Source organism: Aristolochia californica, unplaced genomic scaffold, assembly GCF_029961685.1.
Source record: "Aristolochia californica isolate CCGP_79_NKW_82.1479 unplaced genomic scaffold, dmAriCali1.0.hap1 SCAF_16, whole genome shotgun sequence".
NCBI lineage: Eukaryota > Viridiplantae > Streptophyta > Magnoliopsida > Piperales > Aristolochiaceae > Aristolochia > Aristolochia californica.
This window is the reverse complement of record NW_027181837.1, coordinates 5893233-5913687: the sequence shown is the minus strand read 5'-3', so window position 1 is coordinate 5913687 and position 20455 is coordinate 5893233. Positions and strand designations below refer to the sequence as shown.

The 20455-nt window shown below is 38.0% G+C and overlaps 3 protein-coding genes across 4 annotated transcripts; 1 reads left to right on the top strand and 2 right to left on the bottom strand.

Moving 5' to 3' along the window:
* Nucleotides 1-995: 995 nt before the first annotated feature.
* Nucleotides 996-4359, bottom strand: LOC137953444 (putative disease resistance protein At5g47280). The gene is made up of 5 exons (XM_068800864.1): nucleotides 3640-4359; nucleotides 3041-3432; nucleotides 2595-2950; nucleotides 2290-2495; nucleotides 996-2197 (listed from the first exon to the last, which is right to left on the bottom strand). Exons 1-5 carry the CDS (start codon nucleotides 4328-4330, stop codon nucleotides 1365-1367), a joined length of 2478 nt encoding a protein of 825 aa, XP_068656965.1. The 5' UTR covers nucleotides 4331-4359; the 3' UTR covers nucleotides 996-1364.
* A 1417-nt stretch (nucleotides 4360-5776) lies between these two features.
* LOC137952769 (serine/threonine-protein kinase SAPK10-like) lies at nucleotides 5777-12022 on the bottom strand. Its single transcript, XM_068799832.1, has 9 exons — nucleotides 11510-12022; nucleotides 10436-10510; nucleotides 10245-10346; nucleotides 10117-10170; nucleotides 9916-10008; nucleotides 9593-9685; nucleotides 6974-7078; nucleotides 6776-6874; nucleotides 5777-6433 (listed from the first exon to the last, which is right to left on the bottom strand). The coding sequence occupies exons 1-9, from the start codon at nucleotides 11684-11686 to the stop codon at nucleotides 6146-6148; spliced, it is 1086 nt and encodes a 361-aa protein (XP_068655933.1). The 5' UTR covers nucleotides 11687-12022; the 3' UTR covers nucleotides 5777-6145.
* A 2945-nt stretch (nucleotides 12023-14967) lies between these two features.
* On the top strand, nucleotides 14968-19250 carry LOC137953845 (upstream activation factor subunit spp27-like). Of its 2 annotated transcripts, XM_068801366.1 has the most exons (7): nucleotides 14968-15385; nucleotides 16891-17005; nucleotides 17117-17285; nucleotides 17493-17549; nucleotides 17618-17790; nucleotides 18102-18382; nucleotides 18873-19250. In XM_068801366.1, the coding sequence occupies exons 1-6, from the start codon at nucleotides 15051-15053 to the stop codon at nucleotides 18225-18227; spliced, it is 975 nt and encodes a 324-aa protein (XP_068657467.1). In that variant the 5' UTR covers nucleotides 14968-15050; the 3' UTR covers nucleotides 18228-18382; nucleotides 18873-19250. The 2 variants fall into 2 exon arrangements, with proteins under 2 accessions (XP_068657467.1, XP_068657468.1); XM_068801367.1 differs by lacking the exon at nucleotides 17493-17549.
* The last annotated feature ends 1205 nt before the right edge of the window (nucleotides 19251-20455 follow it).

Below are 20455 nucleotides of genomic sequence, written 5' to 3'. Positions count from 1 at the left end.
GCCCACAATGCAGGATAGAGACGGAAGACGAAGAGCAGGACAGATGATTGTAGAAAGTCACTCGCGTTGTCTCCTTCACACTCTAATCCGATCCGAGGTGTCACTTCCGGCATTTAGCAGACGACGACATGGACTATGTTAAGTTTTTTATTGAACCCATCACCAAAACGGATCAGAGCAGTGAAGATCCTTATGTAGATTTTAGGCGCGCATTCTGTGTGCTCTCTACAAAGCCATCGTTTTTTGACCAGCATAATTGGCAGGAAAATGTCAGCAAGGATTGATGGGATTCTTCTCTGGTGGTTGTTGACGAAGATTAGGAGGATCAGAGGAGATCATCGATCGTCCATGAGAGTTTGAGACCACGTTTTGCTGCAAACTGCCATGTGAAAGTTCTGTCAGAGGAGGAAAGTTCAGTCAGAGTTGACGACAAATTCTTGATGGGTCGGCCGGAAGTGATCCAGAGCACTTTCGCTCTCATAGAACCTCTACCTCTCTCACATCAAATTTATTACTGGGCAAATTTCTTTCGGCAATAAATTGGAGTTTCATCCAGTCAACCAAGTCTACAGAGGGAAGCGAGGGTCTTTTGATTTTCTTTTCAATCGACACGCCCTATCGCATTCTAAAATGGAGAATTTTGCCTCTATAAAGAAATCAATAAATACTACCGACGACCAACTTTCTGATGATTGACGAAATTAATACTAGCTGTTCTGCAATCTATGGGTGACCCGCATTATGCGGTCACTCTTTGGTTCTTTGTTTCTAGCATGAAATAAAATTTGATACTGGTTAAAGGCAGCATTGTCAAATGTTTACTTGAAGCAATACCTGTAGGAGGGAGCTCTGTGAACCCTGAATGTGCAGTGTAGGAACATCAAGAACACCAAGAACCAGAGAACCTACTAGTAGCTTTCTTGGTAAAGTGAGTAATATTATTTAACAGAGAAACATTACATGATATATTTTGAGAGATAATCAAGATTCCACACCAGGAGTATATACTCAAACCCCTAATTTGGAAAGAAACAGAAATTAGACCAACTACTCTTCACTGACAAATAGCAAGCTCCAATGTATATACAAGATGAAGACACCATTGCCTAGCTACAGCCACTAAACCAGCAGAACTATCAGGAGTGGCTGCACTTACTGTTATTCCCCTCATTTGCTTCCTACATAGAGTATGGTGAGATTTGCAAAAGAGGCTCCGTTTGGCCGTGCACTTCTGTTCACTTTATTCAGTTAGCAAATAACAGGGCTTCACATTTGTAACTTACAATAACATGACTAATAAAAAAAAAAGGATCAGTTTCAATTCTTCCTGAAGTTTTCCAACTACCATTGTTGAGCAGAGCACCTCAATCCACCAGCCAGTCAAGTGTAAAGCGCTCTTCTGCCACCTCAATGCGGAGCTCAGGTATCCTCTTCTCTGCTTCTTTCCAGAAATTTGCAACCTCTTCATCACATACCACATGTCCCAAGGATTTTAATGATAATACTGACAGCGGCAGATCCATGATTAGTGAACATTCTCTCATGTCTATCTTCTCTATGTTGTCCAACTGACCTATTCCTTCAGGGAGACTCCTTAAGTTAACACATCGAGAGACATCTAAGTATTTCAGTTTCTTCAGTCCACAAATGGTGTGTGGAAGCTTAGGCAACGAAGCACAAGCATAAAGCCTGAGAATCTGAAGAGAACTTAACTTGCCTAATTGGGGAGGTAACTCAACAAGATCATGGCAATTGGTGAAGCTTAAGCTCTCAAGAGTCTGGACATTACAAATGCTTGATGGAAGTTCTTTGAGATCAAGCGAATGATCGATTGTGAGTTCAGAGAGACGAGGAAAGATGACTGGGAGGTCCCCCAGAGACCCATTCAAGCTTTCATTGAGGTTGCAAAGGACTAGGGAGATTTTCTGCAAATTGGGCAATGGGACTGTTTTTCTACTGAGTGGAGGGACTGTTATTCTTTCTAACCAAAGGCTCTTCAAGTTAGTGAGGGAGGAGAATACTGATACATTGTGCAGGAAAGCAGTAGAGTTCCCATAGTTTAGTAAGACAAGACATTTAAGATTTGGCATGTTCTTCAAGAAAGAAGGCAGGAAATAGGCATGGGAATCAAAGTTCAGCATGAGAACTTCTGCATTAGGAAAGTACATGTCAAACCAGTCTAACTCCTTCATTTCACCTATTAAGAAGCAAATTTTAATTGAATGTCAGTGATTTCAGGTGGATCGAGAAAAAAAAAAAAAAACAGAGACATATGAATGGCAAAGCTACCTGTATGAATTGAAACAATCTGGGCACTGAATGGTTGATCTTTATTCCTAAGCCAATCTTTAGGCAGGACGTTATCTCTCGTCGGCATGATCAATCTCTTTCTCTGGGATAAGCTTTCACAGCTGTTCATGTGCAGAGCTAAGTCCCTCAGTATATCATGCTGAGTAACTGAAATCTCATTGTAACTACAATAAATATCTCCAACCCTGTTTCAGCAGTGGGAAGAAATTGCGGTTAATTTATGTCTCTTTTTTTCTAGAAAATATATTCAAACTATGAAACCTAAGAAAAACTTGAGTGCTTACGGACTATCTTTAACCAGAGTGAGAAGATTTTTGTCAGACAGCTCGAACAGAACAGCGAAAGCATCCACTTCATCAAGATCATGGGTTTCCACCCACATGTTGATGAGAACATCCAGTGGGATCTTTCTGTCCTCCAGAAAAGAACCCAAATCAAGAAAACACTCCCTTACTCTGCTCGATAAACAGTTGACACTAACAGCCATCCTTTCCAGCAATTTGACCTCATGAGACTCTGAGATGGGTTCTCCTTTTGATAACTTGTTCTTGGCACTTCGCCAAATCAATGGAGGCTGATCCCGTAGAGAAGCTCCAATCACTTTTAAAGCTAGTGGTAGTCCTTTACACTCTTCAACAACCTGATAAATACAGTAATGTCTTGAGACACAATAGGATTAAGAACAAACAACCAGCAGATATGAAGCTTTGTGTGCGTTTATTAACCTCACCTGTTTTACAAGTTTCTTGTTAGCGGTGACTGGAATCGAGTCTTGAAGAAAAGCAGACTGAGAGAACAGAGACAGAGCTTCCTCTTCTTTGAGCAACTCCACTTCGTAACTGCTTTCGATTATTTGGGGAAACCAAAATCTCGAGACCACAAGTATTTTGCACCCAGGTATGTTGAAAAGTAGTTGTTCAAGCTGGGAAATCAACCAGACATCATCCAGAACAACGAGAGTGGGTCCCCTTGTCCTCTGCTCAAAACGAATTCTCCATTGAGGAACTGGTTCATAGGGATTTGTTGAACTAGTCCCCACAATTTGTTCCAAGATCTTCTGCTTGAGGTGTTCCACGTTTGGTGACTGGGAAACAGTTTCAAAGATGATTTTGTTGAAGAAACCTGTAGAATTTATAGTTAAGGAGTTAAGAAGAATGACGGAGATTACTGAATGGTAAATCAAAATATTTCCAACCCGTTAAAACGTGCATGTTGAGAGACCTTTAAACTGAACGAAAAAGACCAAAATTAAAAACAAAAAATGGAGAGTCCAACATATCGTAAGAAAATAAAATGGGTAGAGAGATGAAAGAAAGGAAAGTGACATACTCTTTATCTGTTTATCTCTGCAAATTTCCTTAGCCAAAGTCGTTTTCCCGCTTCCTCCAATCCCACGAATGCCCACGACTCTTAAATCTTCCTTCCAGATCAACATCTCCTTCACCTTCTCCTTCCCGACTTTGATCCCATTTCCCAAACTACAACCAGAGCCAAAACCCTCTCTTTCCTCCTCCACGCTCTTCATTAGCTCCTCCAAATATGCAACTCGATCCTGACCCGCTTTGACATTCCCAAGCCTCTGCTCGAGTCTCGTGGAGAAATTCTCCAACCTATCAAACCTCTTGCCGCACTCCACCCTGATGTGGTGGATGTCTGCCAGTATATGGGCCTGCAAAGGACCGTTCAAGAACTTAGAGATGCTCTTCTCCAGTTTTTCCATCTTCTTGGAAAGCTGGAGGTTAGAGTAGACGTTCCAGCGGCTGGATTCGGAGGCCTTCTGGACAAGCTTGACGCCTTGGCGAAGCTTATCAGTGAGCGCGACGAGCTGAGAGAGACGGGTCGGGGGAAGCTCGGCGCCGGTCTCCTGAATCTCCAGAATGATGGGAAGCAACTGCTCCAGGGACATCTTCAGATGGCCAGCGGCTTTGTGTTTGAAGAAGCAGGCTTTGCGGCAGAGCTTGCCCAGTTCTTTGAGGAGATCATAACTGACTTCTGTGGCGAAGAAGAGATCGGTGACCATGCTGTCTGGCAGGCTTCCAAGAAAGAGAGAAGAAGTTGCTGAAGAGAGCAGGGGGCACAACTTTCTGCTGCGAGTCTTCATTTATAATAAAGGCAGGTGGAACGGCAGGTGGAACTGGCGGGATAAAGGGTATCTGTGTAAATAGATAAAAGAAGTTGGTTAGTACAGGTAACAAGGAAGGAAATAGACAAACAAATGAGTTAATCCCCTTAAACTGATTAGAACTGCCAACCCCTAGTGAGCGGGCTCAAACAACCTGAACTTTGAAATCGTTCTTCCCTTCCAAGCACATCAGCTCCTACGTCTCCATCATTGACTGCGATCCCGTGACAGTTTGACTCCCCGTCTCTGTTTTCCACAATCGGATCCATTAACCAAAGAATCTGATTTCTCTCCCTTGACGGATAAATTGTAAACGGAGGAATGACGACAAGACAGAATTTTGCCAGAGCACAAGAAGAAAAAAAATGAACCAGCCAACGCGCAGATGAGGCGGGCAGTGAGCTCCGACTACTTTCTCCGCACGCAAACGTTTCACATCGGACGGAACCCATTCGCATACACGTTTGGGTATGCTTCTCTCCGCGTAGACGCCTTCATTTGTCTGCTTTTCGGAAAGCAACTGCGTATCAAATCTTTGCTTTGCTCCAACCCTGCTTAATTAATTTCTTGCTGCAAACTCCTCCTAATACAACACAAACCAGATGGTTTGGCTCAGTTTTTTTTTTTTTTTAAAAAAAAATTATTTTATTATAATAAGGTCCATACGTTCCAGGAACTGATATGATACATAAATATCAGTTTTTGAAATATTATAGTAATATTTTTTTACTGTTTTTATCCAATATCCGATATATATGTAGCATATATTATACAATATCCCTTAAATCCCTTTGTGCAACTATAGGAAAATAAAATAATTATTTTTTTGGTGAGGGTTGAGCAAATTAGAGAGGGGGTTTGGAGGTGAAGGTCGGGTTATTTCTGATTCCAATGGCTATATCTTAGTTTTGTTTTCTTGTTCCACTCTTAAACGAAACAAATAATACAGGCATGAGGCTATGGCATGGGGTAGAAGAGACTAGCAGAAGTATAATATCATCGTTTGAGGGGGGTCTACAATGAGAGTTAGCAGAGTAGGGGGTATGTAGGCATTCCAGCCCTAAATATTTAAACCCTGAAAAAAATTTTATAAGGATTATGTATTTAATTAACCCTATGTTTACCAGTACAGACTCCAATTGTTAGAGAAACTGATTAAACAAAGATTGTCCAGAGCTATCAAGTTTAAAGAGACAAAACAAGCAGCCAAAACCATAAATAAGGGAACCATCAATAAAATAAAATAAAAAACCTATGGTGGAAGTGGAAGAGCACATACAACTCAGTGAAAAAGTAATCAGGTAACAAAAAACAGAAAAGAATGAAAAATAACCCACAGCAAAATAAAAGAAAGGAAAAAAAAAAATGGAATAACTAGAGCACAACATCAATAAGGAACAACAAAAGTTTTCAGGGGATTTTCCACAAGAAGCACGCACAGACCAAGTAGGTTGTAAATATCTGAAATCCCCTTTGATAAAAACATAAAGCTTCCAAACATTACAAAGACATGGGGCAAGAGCAGCATTCATCAAAAGAAGTCACAATGACCAGCTGGAGACTGACCAGAAGTAGAGTTCTGAAGGGGCTCACGCCGTATTTTGCCCTTTACAATACCCTTGTTGCTTGTCTGCTCCCTTACAAGCACCCTTGGATAAGGCTTTCAGGTACACTAGAGTCTGTAGGACTTTTGACTTTCTGAATCATGTCCTATCACATTGCATAGACTATCTCCCCACTACTGTCCACATCCAGGTCAGGGTCACTCTCTAAATCCTCCATGTCATCATCATCATCAAGGTCAAGGCCATCCATCAAGGGGTCACGTTGGGCTCCAATGGCAGGAAGGGTGGCCTCCATAATGATCTGCATAATCTGTTCACTCGTCTGCATGGGTTGATCAAACTCTTCAAATTGATTCATTGCATTATCATCCATGAGATCAGCTGGGAGGTTCTTCAGAAACCATTCATGGTTTCCGATGTCAGGAATAGTTATTCTCTGAAATTTAAGCAGCAGTGCAACAAAAGACTCAGGTTGTGCAAGACATCACACAAAATATAATGTTCCCAGCCCAGTGTTTGTGTGTCAGCGTGAGAGAAAGAGAGTAGCAAGTCAAGGTTTCAGTTATTCAACAAGCAAACGTTCAGGACAGCTGAATGTCAACTTTTTTTCTCCCTCCATCCTATCTAACATGCAGATCAAAAGTTCCTATAATGATTTGCTGACGTTTTCCAACTATCAAAGATGGGAACACGGTACTAAATTCAACAGGAAAAGAATTAACTCTATCCGCATCATCTACAAGAGATCAAGAGGTCCATTTGAAAATTTATCACTAACCATGGCAGGATTGTCCACAAAGATCCTTGAGATAAGGTGTTTGCACTCAGGAGAGATGTGAACATAGTCAGGGATCGAGTACTGTACACTTAAAATCCTCTGCAAGATACAAAGAAATTCTAAGGACAGCCATTAAATACGACCCAGATATGTCAATTTCTTTTTGGATTAATGCATTGCTAAGAATTAGTGACTTACTTGTATCGTATTCTTGACGTTCCTGGGCTCCTCAGGGTCTTCAAAAGGGTATGCACCCACCAGCATTACATATAGGGTGACTCCACATGACCACACATCTGCTATCTGAAACATGTCAAAAGAAAGAAAAAGTTGAGCCAGTAAGGAGAATAATACTGAAGATGTAAGAAAAAAAAAACTCAGAAAATACTTTCAACTCAAATATCTCAAAGTGTTTATAGCCCACAGTTTACTATACATGAATCTGAAACAACTATTAGCAATGCAGTGCTCTTGAAGCAGTCAGAAATGAATTTGCATTCCATATGCAAGACACAGATGATGCAAACTAAGCCCTAGAAATAGCACAAATGCAAATCTGGTAAAAGTTTTCATGTGCCGTAAAGAAATTGATGATTCTTTAATTTAACCACTAACTATATTTTCTTTTGCAATTAATACAGTTCAGATAGCATCAAGTTACTCCAACTTGTAGATGATATTTTGTCTCTGTGATGACTTCATTTTACAGCCATCACTTCCAATCTTTGAAGAAGGCTCCACTCCACAGCCACCCAATAGGAACCAGGTACCAAAAATTTTTCCAATAAGAATGAATACCAGGTGGAGGACATGGGTTATTGCATATGCCTCTTTTTCAGCACTATCCCTAACATCTAACTAGGATTTTTCTGTTTGTTTGCAAATTATTAATGAGTTCTAGGATCCAGCTATTGGCAATTTCCATGGAAACCTTGCCCTATGAAAGCAAGCTGTCTAGGGCCTTTATGACATAAAAAAGTCCTCAGCAATGCCCTCCTTTTGTCTTCATTCTACTTCAGTTCCCTGCGTTGGAAACAAACTGTCTTGCAGTAATACAAACGTAGAACTCCACAGGAAAGGGCTTCCTCCAATTGACTACAACATTAAGCAGTTTGCTGGCTGAAAAAAAGAAGCAGCTTTTCTTATCTGACCCTGAATCCAATGAGTTTGGGTATTCTCATTATATGGCAATTGAACCACCACCAGTAATATTTCACACTCAGACACTACAACTTTATTGAATCGCAGTAGCAGTAATAGACCCTTCTTTTGAAACATGTATAGCTTAGTTTTCATCACTCCAAAAGTTTTCTCTATAACCAGGTATCCAGGCATCTCAAGCAGAAACCCGCAGTTTAGGTGAAAACTTAAGCTAGAAAATTGACTATTGATTAGAATAGAAAAACTGCTTCTCTCCAGAACTCCATGTTGAATAACTGATTCTATGGCCATTTAAAAAAAAAAAAGAATAACTGATTCTATGGGTACCCACACTGAGAAGATCCATTTAAAAGCCAGAATTCTAACCATATCATTTTGAAGGGACCACTTCTAGCCTTTTTTGCAAACGAAATCCTTCTAATTCTCGCCTCCAATATGGTACAAGTGGTGACACCTAGGTTTGCAATTTGTACTGATATTAGGAATATGGCATGATAGGCAGCTGAACCCTCATGCAAAAAACAGGAAACTAGTCAAGATGCATGGGGTAAACCTTATTTTATGAAACTTCTAAGTCGAACAAGGCTTTTTAATGGGCATACACAAGTGAGGAACTTAACGACGATTGTAGTCAGAGCTAGTTATGGAAGAAGGAAGAAAACAAGAGGTAAAGCAGAAGAAAATGGGAGTGAAGAAGCCCATGTGCCAAGAAAGCAGAGCCAGCACATTACTAAAAAAGAGCATGTTCTAAATTCAGAATCTTTTGATCAAAGCAGGCAGATAGATAACAACAGCATGAAAGAGCAGAGAAATCAAACATTTGGAAAAGCTTCCCATTTGTGTCATTGTTCACGAGAACATTGACAAAGAGGGAGACAGAAACATATGTTTTGATATGACAAATGATCTTCTGTAAAAACAGAGACCTGGTTACAGCATATCCATTTCTGTTCCATGCCTTTATCACGGCAAAGAGTAAAATCATAAAATGCTCAAGGTAAAAACAAATCTAACTAACTTTAGATGTTGTGTATGTGAGAAAGTATCACCTGTTACTGTCCCTGAACAGGCCAAAAAAAACTGGCTTTTCTTTTTTCATGATATCAATGAGAAAGGTGGATTCATTAAGAAGGCCCCAAGTGGCGTAAAGTGTATAAATAACCAAAAATTACATAGAAAAAACAAGAACAACAACTAGAAACAGAACAAGGCTAAAAAGGTGTTTTTCCGTCTGTTGGTTAAAGGTCATGGACTGGAAATAAATTGTGCCAAGTTCACAGTGGATACCTACATTATCATCCAAATGACCAAATGCACCTAAAATCAACACTTTCATTTATGTGTTTAGTTTCAGAACTGTGTTGATCGTAATTGAGGAAAGTTACAGGACTACAAGTACCTTATGCTTTGATAAACTTGAGATGATGGACTAGAATTTGCAGCTTTGTCCTATAAATTTAATATAACTTCAAATAACAAAAGATTCTTCTATTAGAGTTTCACAAACACAATTAACCAAAAGAGAATGGAATAACAAGCATAACACTTCTAAGATAGCTGTAAAAAACTTTCTATTACAAACATTCAACTATAATGAACATAATCAGGGACCGACATTCTGTGAAAGCCAGTACCATCAAAGAAATATCATCCTACCTTTCCATCATATTCCTTGCTCTTCAATATTTCTGGAGCAATGTAAGCAGGAGTTCCAACTGTTGACTTTGGTTGAGAATGCAGCAGTGACGACTAAGAAGGGTAACTAGACATTAGACAACATAGCCAGAAAATGTAAATAGAAAAAGCAGGTGCAAAATCATATTTGTGTAATATGACAAAAGCAAGGACATTGTACAACTACAAACTTCTAGATCAATCTAAAAATTAAACTTAGTGAGGGCAAAGATTAGATTAATAAGCACACATTGTTACCACCAATCCAACAGTATACGAAGAAGAAGTTAACAAAGACTGTATACCTTGGAGTACCCGAAATCACATATCTTCAGACGAGGAGCAGGGCTTCCATCCAAAAGGGTATTTTCGAGCTTTAGATCCCGGTGACAAACTTGCTTCATTGAGAATATGATAGAAAATATAAATTAAAATACTTATTCAAAGTATGCAATACAGAGGAACCGAACAGAAGAAAAAAAAAAAAAATTGATCACAATAGTTACCATGGAATGACAATAGCTCACTCCTGATATAAGTTGTTGGAAGAAGAATCGAGCCTGCAGGACAAGCAGTGCATTAAAACAGCTGATAACTCAGAGGAATTAAAATAAATGTAAGTCAAATGAACAACCTCATCCTCACTGAATCGACCAGCGTTGCAAATACGCTCAAAAACCTCTCCTCCAGATGCATATTCCATCACAATAGCCAGGTGGGTTGGCGTTAATATAACCTACAAATATTTTGCAGAGAACAATCATTAGTGGTGGCATTCAATTTTGGAAGTGGGCAAGACAAGAAAAACTTTGAAAGTGAACCAACCTCTTTGAACCTGACTATGTTGGGATGCCTCAGTAACCGGTGGTTAATAATTTCTCGCTTTACATTTGCATCTATCTGTAGCATAAACAAGCTAAATGATGCCAAGAAAATCCTATGGCAATGTCACATCAATTTCAGTTTGACAGACTCATTCACCACTAATCCATCAAAACCAAGTAGAGCACAATAAATTCATTATATACACTACGAAGACTTGGTTAAAGTTCCCTACTATGTCTCCTGCCATAATCCTGTTTTCTGTACTTGTTTTAGATGATTTTACTGAATCAAAGAGTAACACAAAATCCAAAAGGAAGAAAACAAATCAACCGTATTCTGTACATCTCTGAATATATAGATTGCCAATGAAATTCTAGCTAGATTACTGAGAAAAAAAAAAATGGAAGAGAAGAATGACTAAGCATCTATTCAGATTAACCATGATAAGCAATCAATAAAGAATCTTCAGTAGCTGCCAGTAACACCAAAAAAGGGATAACAGTAATACCACAAAAGGTTTCATCAGGTTTTAAGACAAAAAACAAAAAAAAAAGACATCCAGAAAAAAATAGTCGCAACGAACTTCAAGCAGCCTTGCAGACTTGTCAAATTCAGATAAAAAAATTGCAGTTCACAGAATCATTAAAGCCTTTTGAGTATAAATGGACAAATCGTAGTCGCCATAGTCCGCCCATCTTTTGTCCATTTGGTAAAATAAATACAAGATTTTTCTAGGCAAAATCAATCCAACAGTTGGTATAACTCTACAGCTGTTTCCATAAGTATAACCCCAACGATTTCGATTTCATCTTGACAACTCCTCCGTATGTTTACAATCAAGCAAATAATATAAAACAGTAAGACTCATATTTTCATTAAAAAAAAATGGATTTCAAGCTGCAGAGAACCAACTCAAACATTTCACAACCACCAAGACAGCTCATATCATTCCAAGCTAAACAAATTTACTCCCAGAAGAGACTCAACTTTCCCAATCAAATAGAAACGAATTAATCACAAGCCAGAATAACCAAAGATGAACATGAAAGGCAGAGTATCATCATCAGAACTCGCCTTTTCGCCTCTTTCGATGTATTTAACAGCAACCAGCTCCCTCGTCTGTCTATCCCTCATAAGCCTGGCAATCCCAAAATTCCCAGCACCGATGTCCCTAACAAGTTCATACCGATCACTGTCATGCATTATCGGCATGTCCATGCCCGGGCCCACCGTCACCGCCGCTCGATCCATCCCCCGCAACCAGTTCCGCCTCCCTCTCTCAACGAAAGAGAAGCAGCTCCGGTTTCATTATCCCGCGGAGACGGCGTGCCAGAAACTGATCGGACGAGGCAGACGTGGCAGGAGACTCGCCGCAGGATCAGATGGATCGATCGAGAAGGCGTCTGTCGGTTGAGGAAAGAGATGTTCAGCGAGGCAAAGCCCGTGATTTTGCTAACCTCACCCGTTCTCTTTTCTGGGTCAGGAATTACAGAGCGAGAGAAGCTCGTGAAGTGCTTTTAGTTCTTCGATCAAAAACGAGAGAGAGAGAGAGAGAGAGAGAGAGAGGCCAGAGGACAGAGACAGAGGAAGAAGGGAAGGAGATATTTTATTTTTCCGATCGGCAGTCAGACAACGGATTAATATCCGATCGAAAAGTTAAAAAAATCAAAGAGTTACTTACCAAAAAAACCCCTAATAATCTTCATAAATGATAGAAATCCTCTGTTTTTTTTTCTTCCCAACTAAATTACCCACCCATTAACTGCAACAGATGTTCTAACCTAAATTACGCTGGAAATTTTAGAAGAAGAAAAGCCCAGGGTAATCTAGTAAATTTTAAAATAACAATTAATAATTTTGTGATATAATAAATGTAATAAAAACTTCTTTCATTGCTTTGTCGTCTACTTGTGGAAAAATAAATTAACCCAGTGGCGTCATAATTAATGATTACCTAATTAAATTTTTTTTAAAAATTATAATTATAACCTAAATTATAATTAAAAAATTAAAATTAAAATTACTGAAAAAGTTCCAGTGGAGCCCCCACGAAGAGGAAACGACGGGACAAGCCGTCCATTCGAAGCAACAACACGCCAAATCCGTAAGACAAAAACCTCCATGACAATTCTACCCTTTTCTTTTAATTCAACTAAACCTCCGCCTGCGTCACTCTCCATGGGCATTATCGTAGCTAACCATTTAAAAAAATTTACTGTGACTCCTTTCCAACATTCTCACGGGTCACTGCCCGTTGACAGGCTTCGGCATTATCCACTCGCCGACTTTCGTAAAAGACGGGAGAAGAGAGTGGTGGGGCAGAGGGGCAGGACACTTGAGGTTGTCTCTGCAATTTTTAATTATTTTTTTTTCCTCTCTAACCTGGTATGGAAAGATTCCAATTCCCACAGCCTTGGGTGGTTTTTTCACTTACATGGAAAAGAAAATAAAATTATTATTATGATTATTATTTTAAAAAAATAATAATTTTATTATTATCTAATTTTTACTAACTATTTTTGGGAATAATAAATTATCAAAATTTTATTTTTTTAATTAGGTTAATATTTAAATATTTTATTATTTTGTTGGCTTAGTAAATCACAATTTAAAATACTTCTTTGGACTCGCTTGCCCAATAGAGTAACCATATGAGGTGACATAGAGAAATCCTCATCCAAGTGTGAAGAGGCCTCTAGTTTCAATCAATGTTAGCTAATGGGAGGCAAGCCTGCATTGTCAAAGGGTCAGCAATAATTTATAGCACAATATGGTTAGTTTTGCTCCGATTAGGGTCAAACCGCCCCAAGCTTTGGATAACGAAAACAAATGTCTCGTGTTGTTAGCTCCCCTTCTTTGCATTTAAAAAAAAAATTAAAAATTTGACTTTGTTATGAGGTTAAGATTAATTTAAACGAACCATGATTTGAAATAAGTGTATTTGAACCTAAGATCAACTTAGCAAGAATTTTGGAGGATAAATCTTTACGAGGGTGAGAATCATACTCACCTTATTAGTTAAGGAATCCCGTTCTAAAATATTTTTTCAACTAATTTTGCTCATAAATAAAATTAATATCGTACATATTAAAAATATATTTAAAAACTCAAGGGAGACTTGACAAAAATATATTTAAAAACTAAAAACTTTAGTGATCCGATCAGGATCAACGACTATCTCAGTCGTCCGATCAATGGCTATCGCAATCGTTTGATCAATGACTATCTTAGCCGTTCGATCATGATCAATGGCTATCTCAACCATTCGATCATGATCAACGACTATCTCAGTCGTCCGATCAAACAACTATCTCAGTCGTCCGTTCATGATTGGACAACTAAGATAACCTTTTTGCGTGTTTCGCACCAAAAAAGTATTGGATCTGTATGATATTATAAAGAAATTAATCATTAGTAATGACTTAAAATAAAATTTATACATCCTGGATGGTATTCATATATGTCTCTCCTATCACTGCTTTAGTACCAAACAGTTGTATTTGTGTCTTGTATGGTTTAAGTTCACCTTGTTTATGGTATGATTTTCAAATCCACTATAGATAAATTCTCAATCCTTTGATGCAAATAGTTTTTAAATAAGACCCACATAGAAGACAAGAATATAATTTTTTTTAAGATTTATTATTTGAATATTAATGAAATTATTTACAAATTATAATAAACATACACCTTTAATATAGATAGCATTATTGTAAAATAGAACTGTATGTGACTAAATATTACTTACAATCAGATGAATTTAACTAAAGTGAACCAAATTAAATAATAATAAAATAATATTTTAACTGGGTGGCATTATATTCACATCACATTCACATACAATCACTCAATAACACATTCACAATATTACTTTTAAAATAATAATTCAACATCACACACATGACATGACATTCAATCATGCAAAACATATGTACAAAATATACACTTCATCCTTTATATTAGATTACTATTATTATTATTATTATTATTATTATTATTATTATTATTATTATTATTATTGTTGTTGTTGTTGTTGTTATTGTTATTGTTATTACTATTATTATTATTATTGTTATTTTTATTGTTATTACTATTATTATTATTATTATTATTTTAAGTAATTTGTATTCCTAATAATATATTAATAATTAAATAATTTATTTATTATATTCATTAGTAGTACAAATGGATATAAATTCGCCAAAGGGGACGGAGGATATTTGCTCTGGAAAGAAGGCTTTGTGAAACTCACTAGGCCCTTCTTAAGCCCGCCCATCAAATAAACGAGGCTCAATCAACGGCGGAGATTGAAGAATCCAAATCTCTAGTGGGTCCCACATGTACTCACGTATTTCTAGACTCCAGTCCCCCTCGTGTGTGTGTGTCCGGACAGCGCAAAACGAGGAAGTCAGGATTCAGGAAGAGGAATGTTACGCAACGTGAATTTACCATTATACCCCTAGCACAGGCGTTGCATGCGTCTATGCCGTTTTCCCTCCCCAGTAATACTAGCCAGTTGCCAGAGAGAGCGAGAGAGATACCTCAATTCTCCCGCAGAAACGCGACCGTTCCTGGTAATCCAAATTTTCAAACAAAAAATAAAGAGACGGGAAAAATGGTGTCCGACTCGGAGCTCATCGAACGCCTCCGCGAATTCCTCCTGACCTCCGACCTCAACACGACCACCACCGCTATCGTGCGGCGGAAGTTGGAGGAGGATTTCCGCATCGACCTCACGGAGAAGAAGGCCTTCATCCGGCAGCAGGTGGATCTTTTCCTGCAGAGTCAGCAGGAGAACGAGAAGGAGGAGGAGGAGGAGAGGGAAGAGGAGGAAGCGAAGAACGGGAAAGCGGAAGCTGACGGGACTGATTCTGAAGAGGATGAAGGGGATGAAGAGGAGGAGCAGGAGGAAGACGTTGGACGGAATGCGAAGAAGAAAAAGAAGAAGACGTGAGCTTTCGTGAATCTCCTTTTACTTCTTTATTTGAAATGGGTTATTTTTTTTTCTTTTTTTCATGTTCGGTTTTGCTTAGTTGGAGTATTAGTATTCTTTTGTTGTTTCTAAATTTCTGTCCTTTTCGATATGTTTGTCTTGACTTCAGATGATACCCAATTCAGTTAGGAGATTTATTGACTAGGGTTGCAGGGTTTTCAAGGGTGGATGCAAGCTGTTATACTGCTGAAATTTTGATTTAATGTGTTAAATGTGAATTTTGATCAAATGTTTGATTAAGCATTCCAGCTTGGCCCCTTGAACAGACAGTTTTAGAGTAGGTAACATTCAGTGCGTTAATCTATAGCTAGATTATTCCTTGCGTTGATGTTGAGCGTGTAAAGTTTAAGGTTTCATCTTGGCTATAGGAAAGTGAGAACTTTTTTAGCTGACAGATGTATTTGCAAGTAGCGTTCTCTTTGTGTGGAAATACTACTCATAATAAACCATCACACTGCAATCTATATGCTTGTTTTTAACACTGATAAACTAGAGAACCCTAATTTCTAATAAAGAGAAATGTTGACTTTGAATTTTTCAGGATTAAATCCTCTGAGCTTGTAAATATCACCGTTTGAGATGTTTTACAATGACAAACTAACTACACTGGACAATCTACCCTGATAATTATGCTACTGATGGAGCCACAAACTTATGCCCTATCTGCAAACTAGTCTTTGGTTCAAGTTTTCTTTAAAGCCTCATTTGATGTATTATAGTCATAGTAATGTGAGTGGATCCACTTGTTTGTCTGGTGACTTACTAGATGACAGAAGGGTTGCGGAAGGATAACATAGTAGCCTACTGTAGTGACTGAAATGAAGGCTTCCGATTGCTGTGCTGACAACATTCATGCAATGTTTTCATGTTGTAGCCTGTAGGAGGTGTCTGACATACACGACTCTCAACTTATGTAAACTTATGAGTACATGTGATTTAGAGGGAAAGAGAGAACCTAAGGTAACTGTCAAAGTTTTCATCAATGTGATTTCAGGTATTGGGTTTGGAATAATATTTGGATCATCAATGGAAAATTAGCATTTCTCTTCGTTTCCCTTTCTTCTCCTGAAAATTTCACATCTTTATGTAGTTAAAGTATCCATTCTGAAATCTAACATTTTAGCTGTCCACCATTAAACTACTAGCTTCATTTTCAAGGTATTTATTTCGTTTATTCCTTCTGAAAAAGTTATTTCTTTTATCCTAGTAACTGTTTCTGTTTGGCATCAACAGATCCATGTGCATTTGCAAATTTCTTAGCAAAATGTACATCACATCAAACATCTAAACCATCTAGATGGGGCACTGTCCATATTTCAAAGTTAAATCTATCAATGTTTGTGTTTTGCGTGCGATTTTCATTTGATTAAATAACCTTGTGCTAAATTTTGTAGATGTGCTTATGAAAATGGTAGGCTGGTAAAATGCAATAACCAATTAAAAACATGTGGTTCTCATGTAGAGCAAACAAGGACCGAAAAGACAATAAAAGAAGAGGTGGTGGATTTACAAAATTATGTAGTCTTTCACCACAGCTTCAAGAATTTGTTGGAGTGGCTGAGTTATCAAGAACTGAGGTAGTTCTGAACAACAAAAGACTATTTTTTCTTTTGCACTAATGGTGCTCTTAGGAAATGATAATGCATATTACCCTGTAACTTAATTTTGGCTCTTTTATGTTTGTGTAGGTTGTAAAACAGCTATGGGCTTATATCCGTGAGAAGAAGTTGCAGGACCCAGAGAATAGACGGAACATAATATGCGATGCAACATTGCACACACTTTTTGGTGTTAACAGTATCAACATGTTCCAAATGAATAAGGTTTTGTCAAAGCATATATGGCCCTTAGATGAAGGTAGTGTGCAATATATAAAATGGGATCAGTCAATTTGTTATATATACTGTGAAGCTGGCTAGAATTTTCTTTTTATCGTATCAGTTTAGAAGCCAGAACTAAATTAAGGCGGTGTGTGAAGAAAATATTTCTGCACCCTTAATAAGCGTCCTGTAAATAAAAAGGATCAATATCCATGTGTTTAATTTAATGTCTTTACTGATTTAGCTGGTCCAGCCAAGTCGGAGCAAAAGGAAAAGCAGCGCAAACAAGAGAGGGAAGAAGGTGGGAATTTATTTTCAAGTCAAAAGTTATTAACAATTGATAACAGCATACTTTCTCTGCCTATTCAGGTTCAGATGAGCTGAAGCCAAAGGAAAAGAAACGGAAAGGAAGCTCAGGTTTTCTCGCACCCCTTCCACTTTCCGATGCTTTAGTGAGATTCATTGGTACTGGTGAAAGCTCTTTATCAAGGTCTGATGTCGTAAAGAGGATGTGGGATTATATTAAACAAAATAACCTACAGGTAATTTCTTCTTTACCTAATCAATGGCATTTTATGGATCAATTGTGATCATTTTAGTGGATAAGCATGGCAATTTGCATGTATTGTATAGACAAAATGCGGATTAGCAATTTTACATATCCTGTGAAAATTTTCCCTTAATGCAATGTTGTTCTTTGTGTCACCTGCCTAATTTACAGGAGGAAAGAAAACTTACATGAGTGTACACCGTTATCTTTTCAAGAGAATAGGAACAAAAACTTTTAATGGTCTTTTTTGAAGTTGTATTCAACTGCATGTATTTTAATCAGTTTATTCTTTTGCCATTGAAGGATCCTGCTGATAAAAGGAGAATCAAATGCGATGAGAAGCTGAAAGAACTATTTGAAGTTGACTCCTTCAATGGTTTCACAGTTCCAAAGCTATTGACATCTCATTTCATCAAGGCAGAACAGTGAGGTTATCTGATTGGTAATCTGAAGCTATGAGGAGAGAAGGAAAACTTTACCATGTAATCTGGATTGCCCCCACATCCTCTATTTTTGTAGCTCTTGGAAGAGAGACAGAGGAAAAGATATTTGCAGAGGAAATTAATTCTGCCAAAATTCAAATGGTAGGTTTTGAGCTTCTTATCCAGTTAACATCTGCATCACACATAAAATAGCCACATGATATAGTCTTTTCTTATTTTTTCGTTATGAAAACTAGAATGGTGGTTCTCAATTTAGGCCACTGCTATGAATGAAATATAAACTAGTTGAGAATGCAAACTTAGAAAAGCTTCCAACAACATGGAGGAGCCACCTTGAGAATCATGCAATTGTTAGTTCTCCAGAGTTAGACATGGTTATCAAGTAAACCGAAAATTTTGGATAAGGGTGCTCACAGCTACCCATGTTTCTGTTATTTAGTGACTTGATTGATTAAAGGACAAGAGTGTAAAGTATGACTCAGTGCAAAGCCAATGCAGTCAATTTCACTTTCAAATAATGAAAGAAGAAAGGAAATACAAGAGATACAGAGAGCAGTGTTTCATTTGACTATGTTGCCCCGAATTCTTTATTAACCTAGTTCCTCATATTCTCTCTTATTCTTGACTTAAGGCTGAATCAAGGCCCTAATTCCTGTTCAAGAGTATCTGCTTGGCGTTTAGTTTATAAAGAAGAGGAACTTTGAAGTGAGTTCAGTTGTCTGAGAAGGTTCTAGCAATCCAAGCGGTGGAAGATTGCTACATGTCAGAGATTCAAAGTAGCATCTGGGTTGACAAAGTAACCAGGTAATTTCCACTACGTATGTGAATCCTTGCAGGCTCTGCTTTTCACCTTCTGCTCGAGTCTATGTTTTCTTCAAGAGGAAGATTCCTGAATCGGAGACAAATTGCAATGAAGATAGGTCTCTTTAACATGCTGTTGAAGAGTTATTGAGGGCCTTAATGCAGGTGTGCAATGCATTGTATGTCTCATTATTCTTTGTTTCTCCAATTTCTAAGATGTCAAAGAAGCATTGCAGATTTTGTCACTCAGAGTCGTGGTACATATGCCCTTTTAGCCAAATGATTTGCTATCCGATCGGAGTGAAGAAATCATAGATTATAATAGGGTAAGAATCTCTTAGATGATGAACATGAATATAAATGACGATAATGATTTAAGTTTTGGTGACATATGCTGGATATGAATGGTAAAATCAATTCCCCAGTTAAGCTACTTTTGAATTTCTTAATGAGCAAACAATATCTGCAGTACCATCTTCTCTATATAAGTAATGAAAAAGGCTTCTCCTTTTTTTTTTTTTTTTTTTTTTTTTTTATCATCAGCAGATTTGGCATTCTGACAGTACTGGAACTTTGACATTTCTGTTTGGCATTAGTGGGGTTGTCATCTGAAAGTTGTTTGACATGGTCCAGGGGCTCCTTCAGGTGAGAAAGGTTTCCCTTGGATGATCTTCTCTCTCTTAACTAAATCATCTTCTCAATTGTGTCGTTAATCTGAATTCTCAAATTCACTTTCCATCGGAATTCAAATTCACTTTACTTTCCATCAGCGTGCACTAACAAGGTCTTGGATGTTGCACTTAGTCGTTTTGTCACATGGAGGGATAAATTTGTTTTTTTACCAAAAAATGAACAATCCAGTGATACCTCTTACTGGTAAATAAAACATAATAGTAAGGGTATATATGTGATTAGCTCAACACCAATTGTAAATATTTGAAATAACAGCAAACATTTAACTTAACAAGAAGAGTATCTACGCGAGTCAATATATGAAATATGGGTATTTTAATCAAAGCGAGTTAGAAGAAGCAACTCAACCTGCCCGACTCAATTGAATCACAAATGGACTCGTTAGGTCAAAGCACAGTCTGAGCCTAAACCCAATCCTCCCATTTTAGGGTTAGTTTTAAAGTGGAATGTCTCATGGAACAAAGTGGAGAGAATTTCTCCGTCCAGTGAAGAATCAAATAGAAAAAAAAAAAAAACACATACTCAAAAGGGTAAGATTGTGCAGTTCAAGTGGAGTCCATGTTGGAGCAACGCCGTGCCTCCTCACGATTGGCCTCAGCACAGCCTGCACTCACATGCCCCAACATTGAAAGGAATCTCTCCTCACTTTATGACGAACCGGCAAAATCACTCGAATCCACGATGGAGGAAATAATTAAATATATGAAGAAGCTACCTACC

Excerpts from the sequence above, each read along its gene's own strand:
- LOC137953444 (XM_068800864.1), bottom strand. The coding sequence starts at position 4,330 with ATGGTCACCGATCTCTTCTTCGCCACAGAAGTCAGTTATGATCTCCTC. Across the intron at positions 2,951-3,040 it reads ACAAGAAACTTGTAAAACAG|GTTGTTGAAGAGTGTAAAGG; the intron begins GTGAGGTTAATA and ends TGTATTTATCAG. Across the intron at positions 2,496-2,594 it reads ACTCTGGTTAAAGATAGTCC|GGTTGGAGATATTTATTGTA; the intron begins GTAAGCACTCAA and ends CTGCTGAAACAG.
- LOC137952769 (XM_068799832.1), bottom strand. The coding sequence starts at position 11,686 with ATGGATCGAGCGGCGGTGACGGTGGGCCCGGGCATGGACATGCCGATA. Across the intron at positions 9,686-9,915 it reads GTGATTTCGGGTACTCCAAG|TCGTCACTGCTGCATTCTCA; the intron begins GTATACAGTCTT and ends TACCCTTCTTAG. Across the intron at positions 6,875-6,973 it reads ACGTCAAGAATACGATACAA|AGGATTTTAAGTGTACAGTA; the intron begins GTAAGTCACTAA and ends TGTATCTTGCAG.
- LOC137953845 (XM_068801366.1), top strand. The coding sequence starts at position 15,051 with ATGGTGTCCGACTCGGAGCTCATCGAACGCCTCCGCGAATTCCTCCTG. Across the intron at positions 15,386-16,890 it reads AAGAAGAAAAAGAAGAAGAC|AGCAAACAAGGACCGAAAAG; the intron begins GTGAGCTTTCGT and ends GTTCTCATGTAG. Across the intron at positions 17,791-18,101 it reads TTAAACAAAATAACCTACAG|GATCCTGCTGATAAAAGGAG; the intron begins GTAATTTCTTCT and ends TTGCCATTGAAG.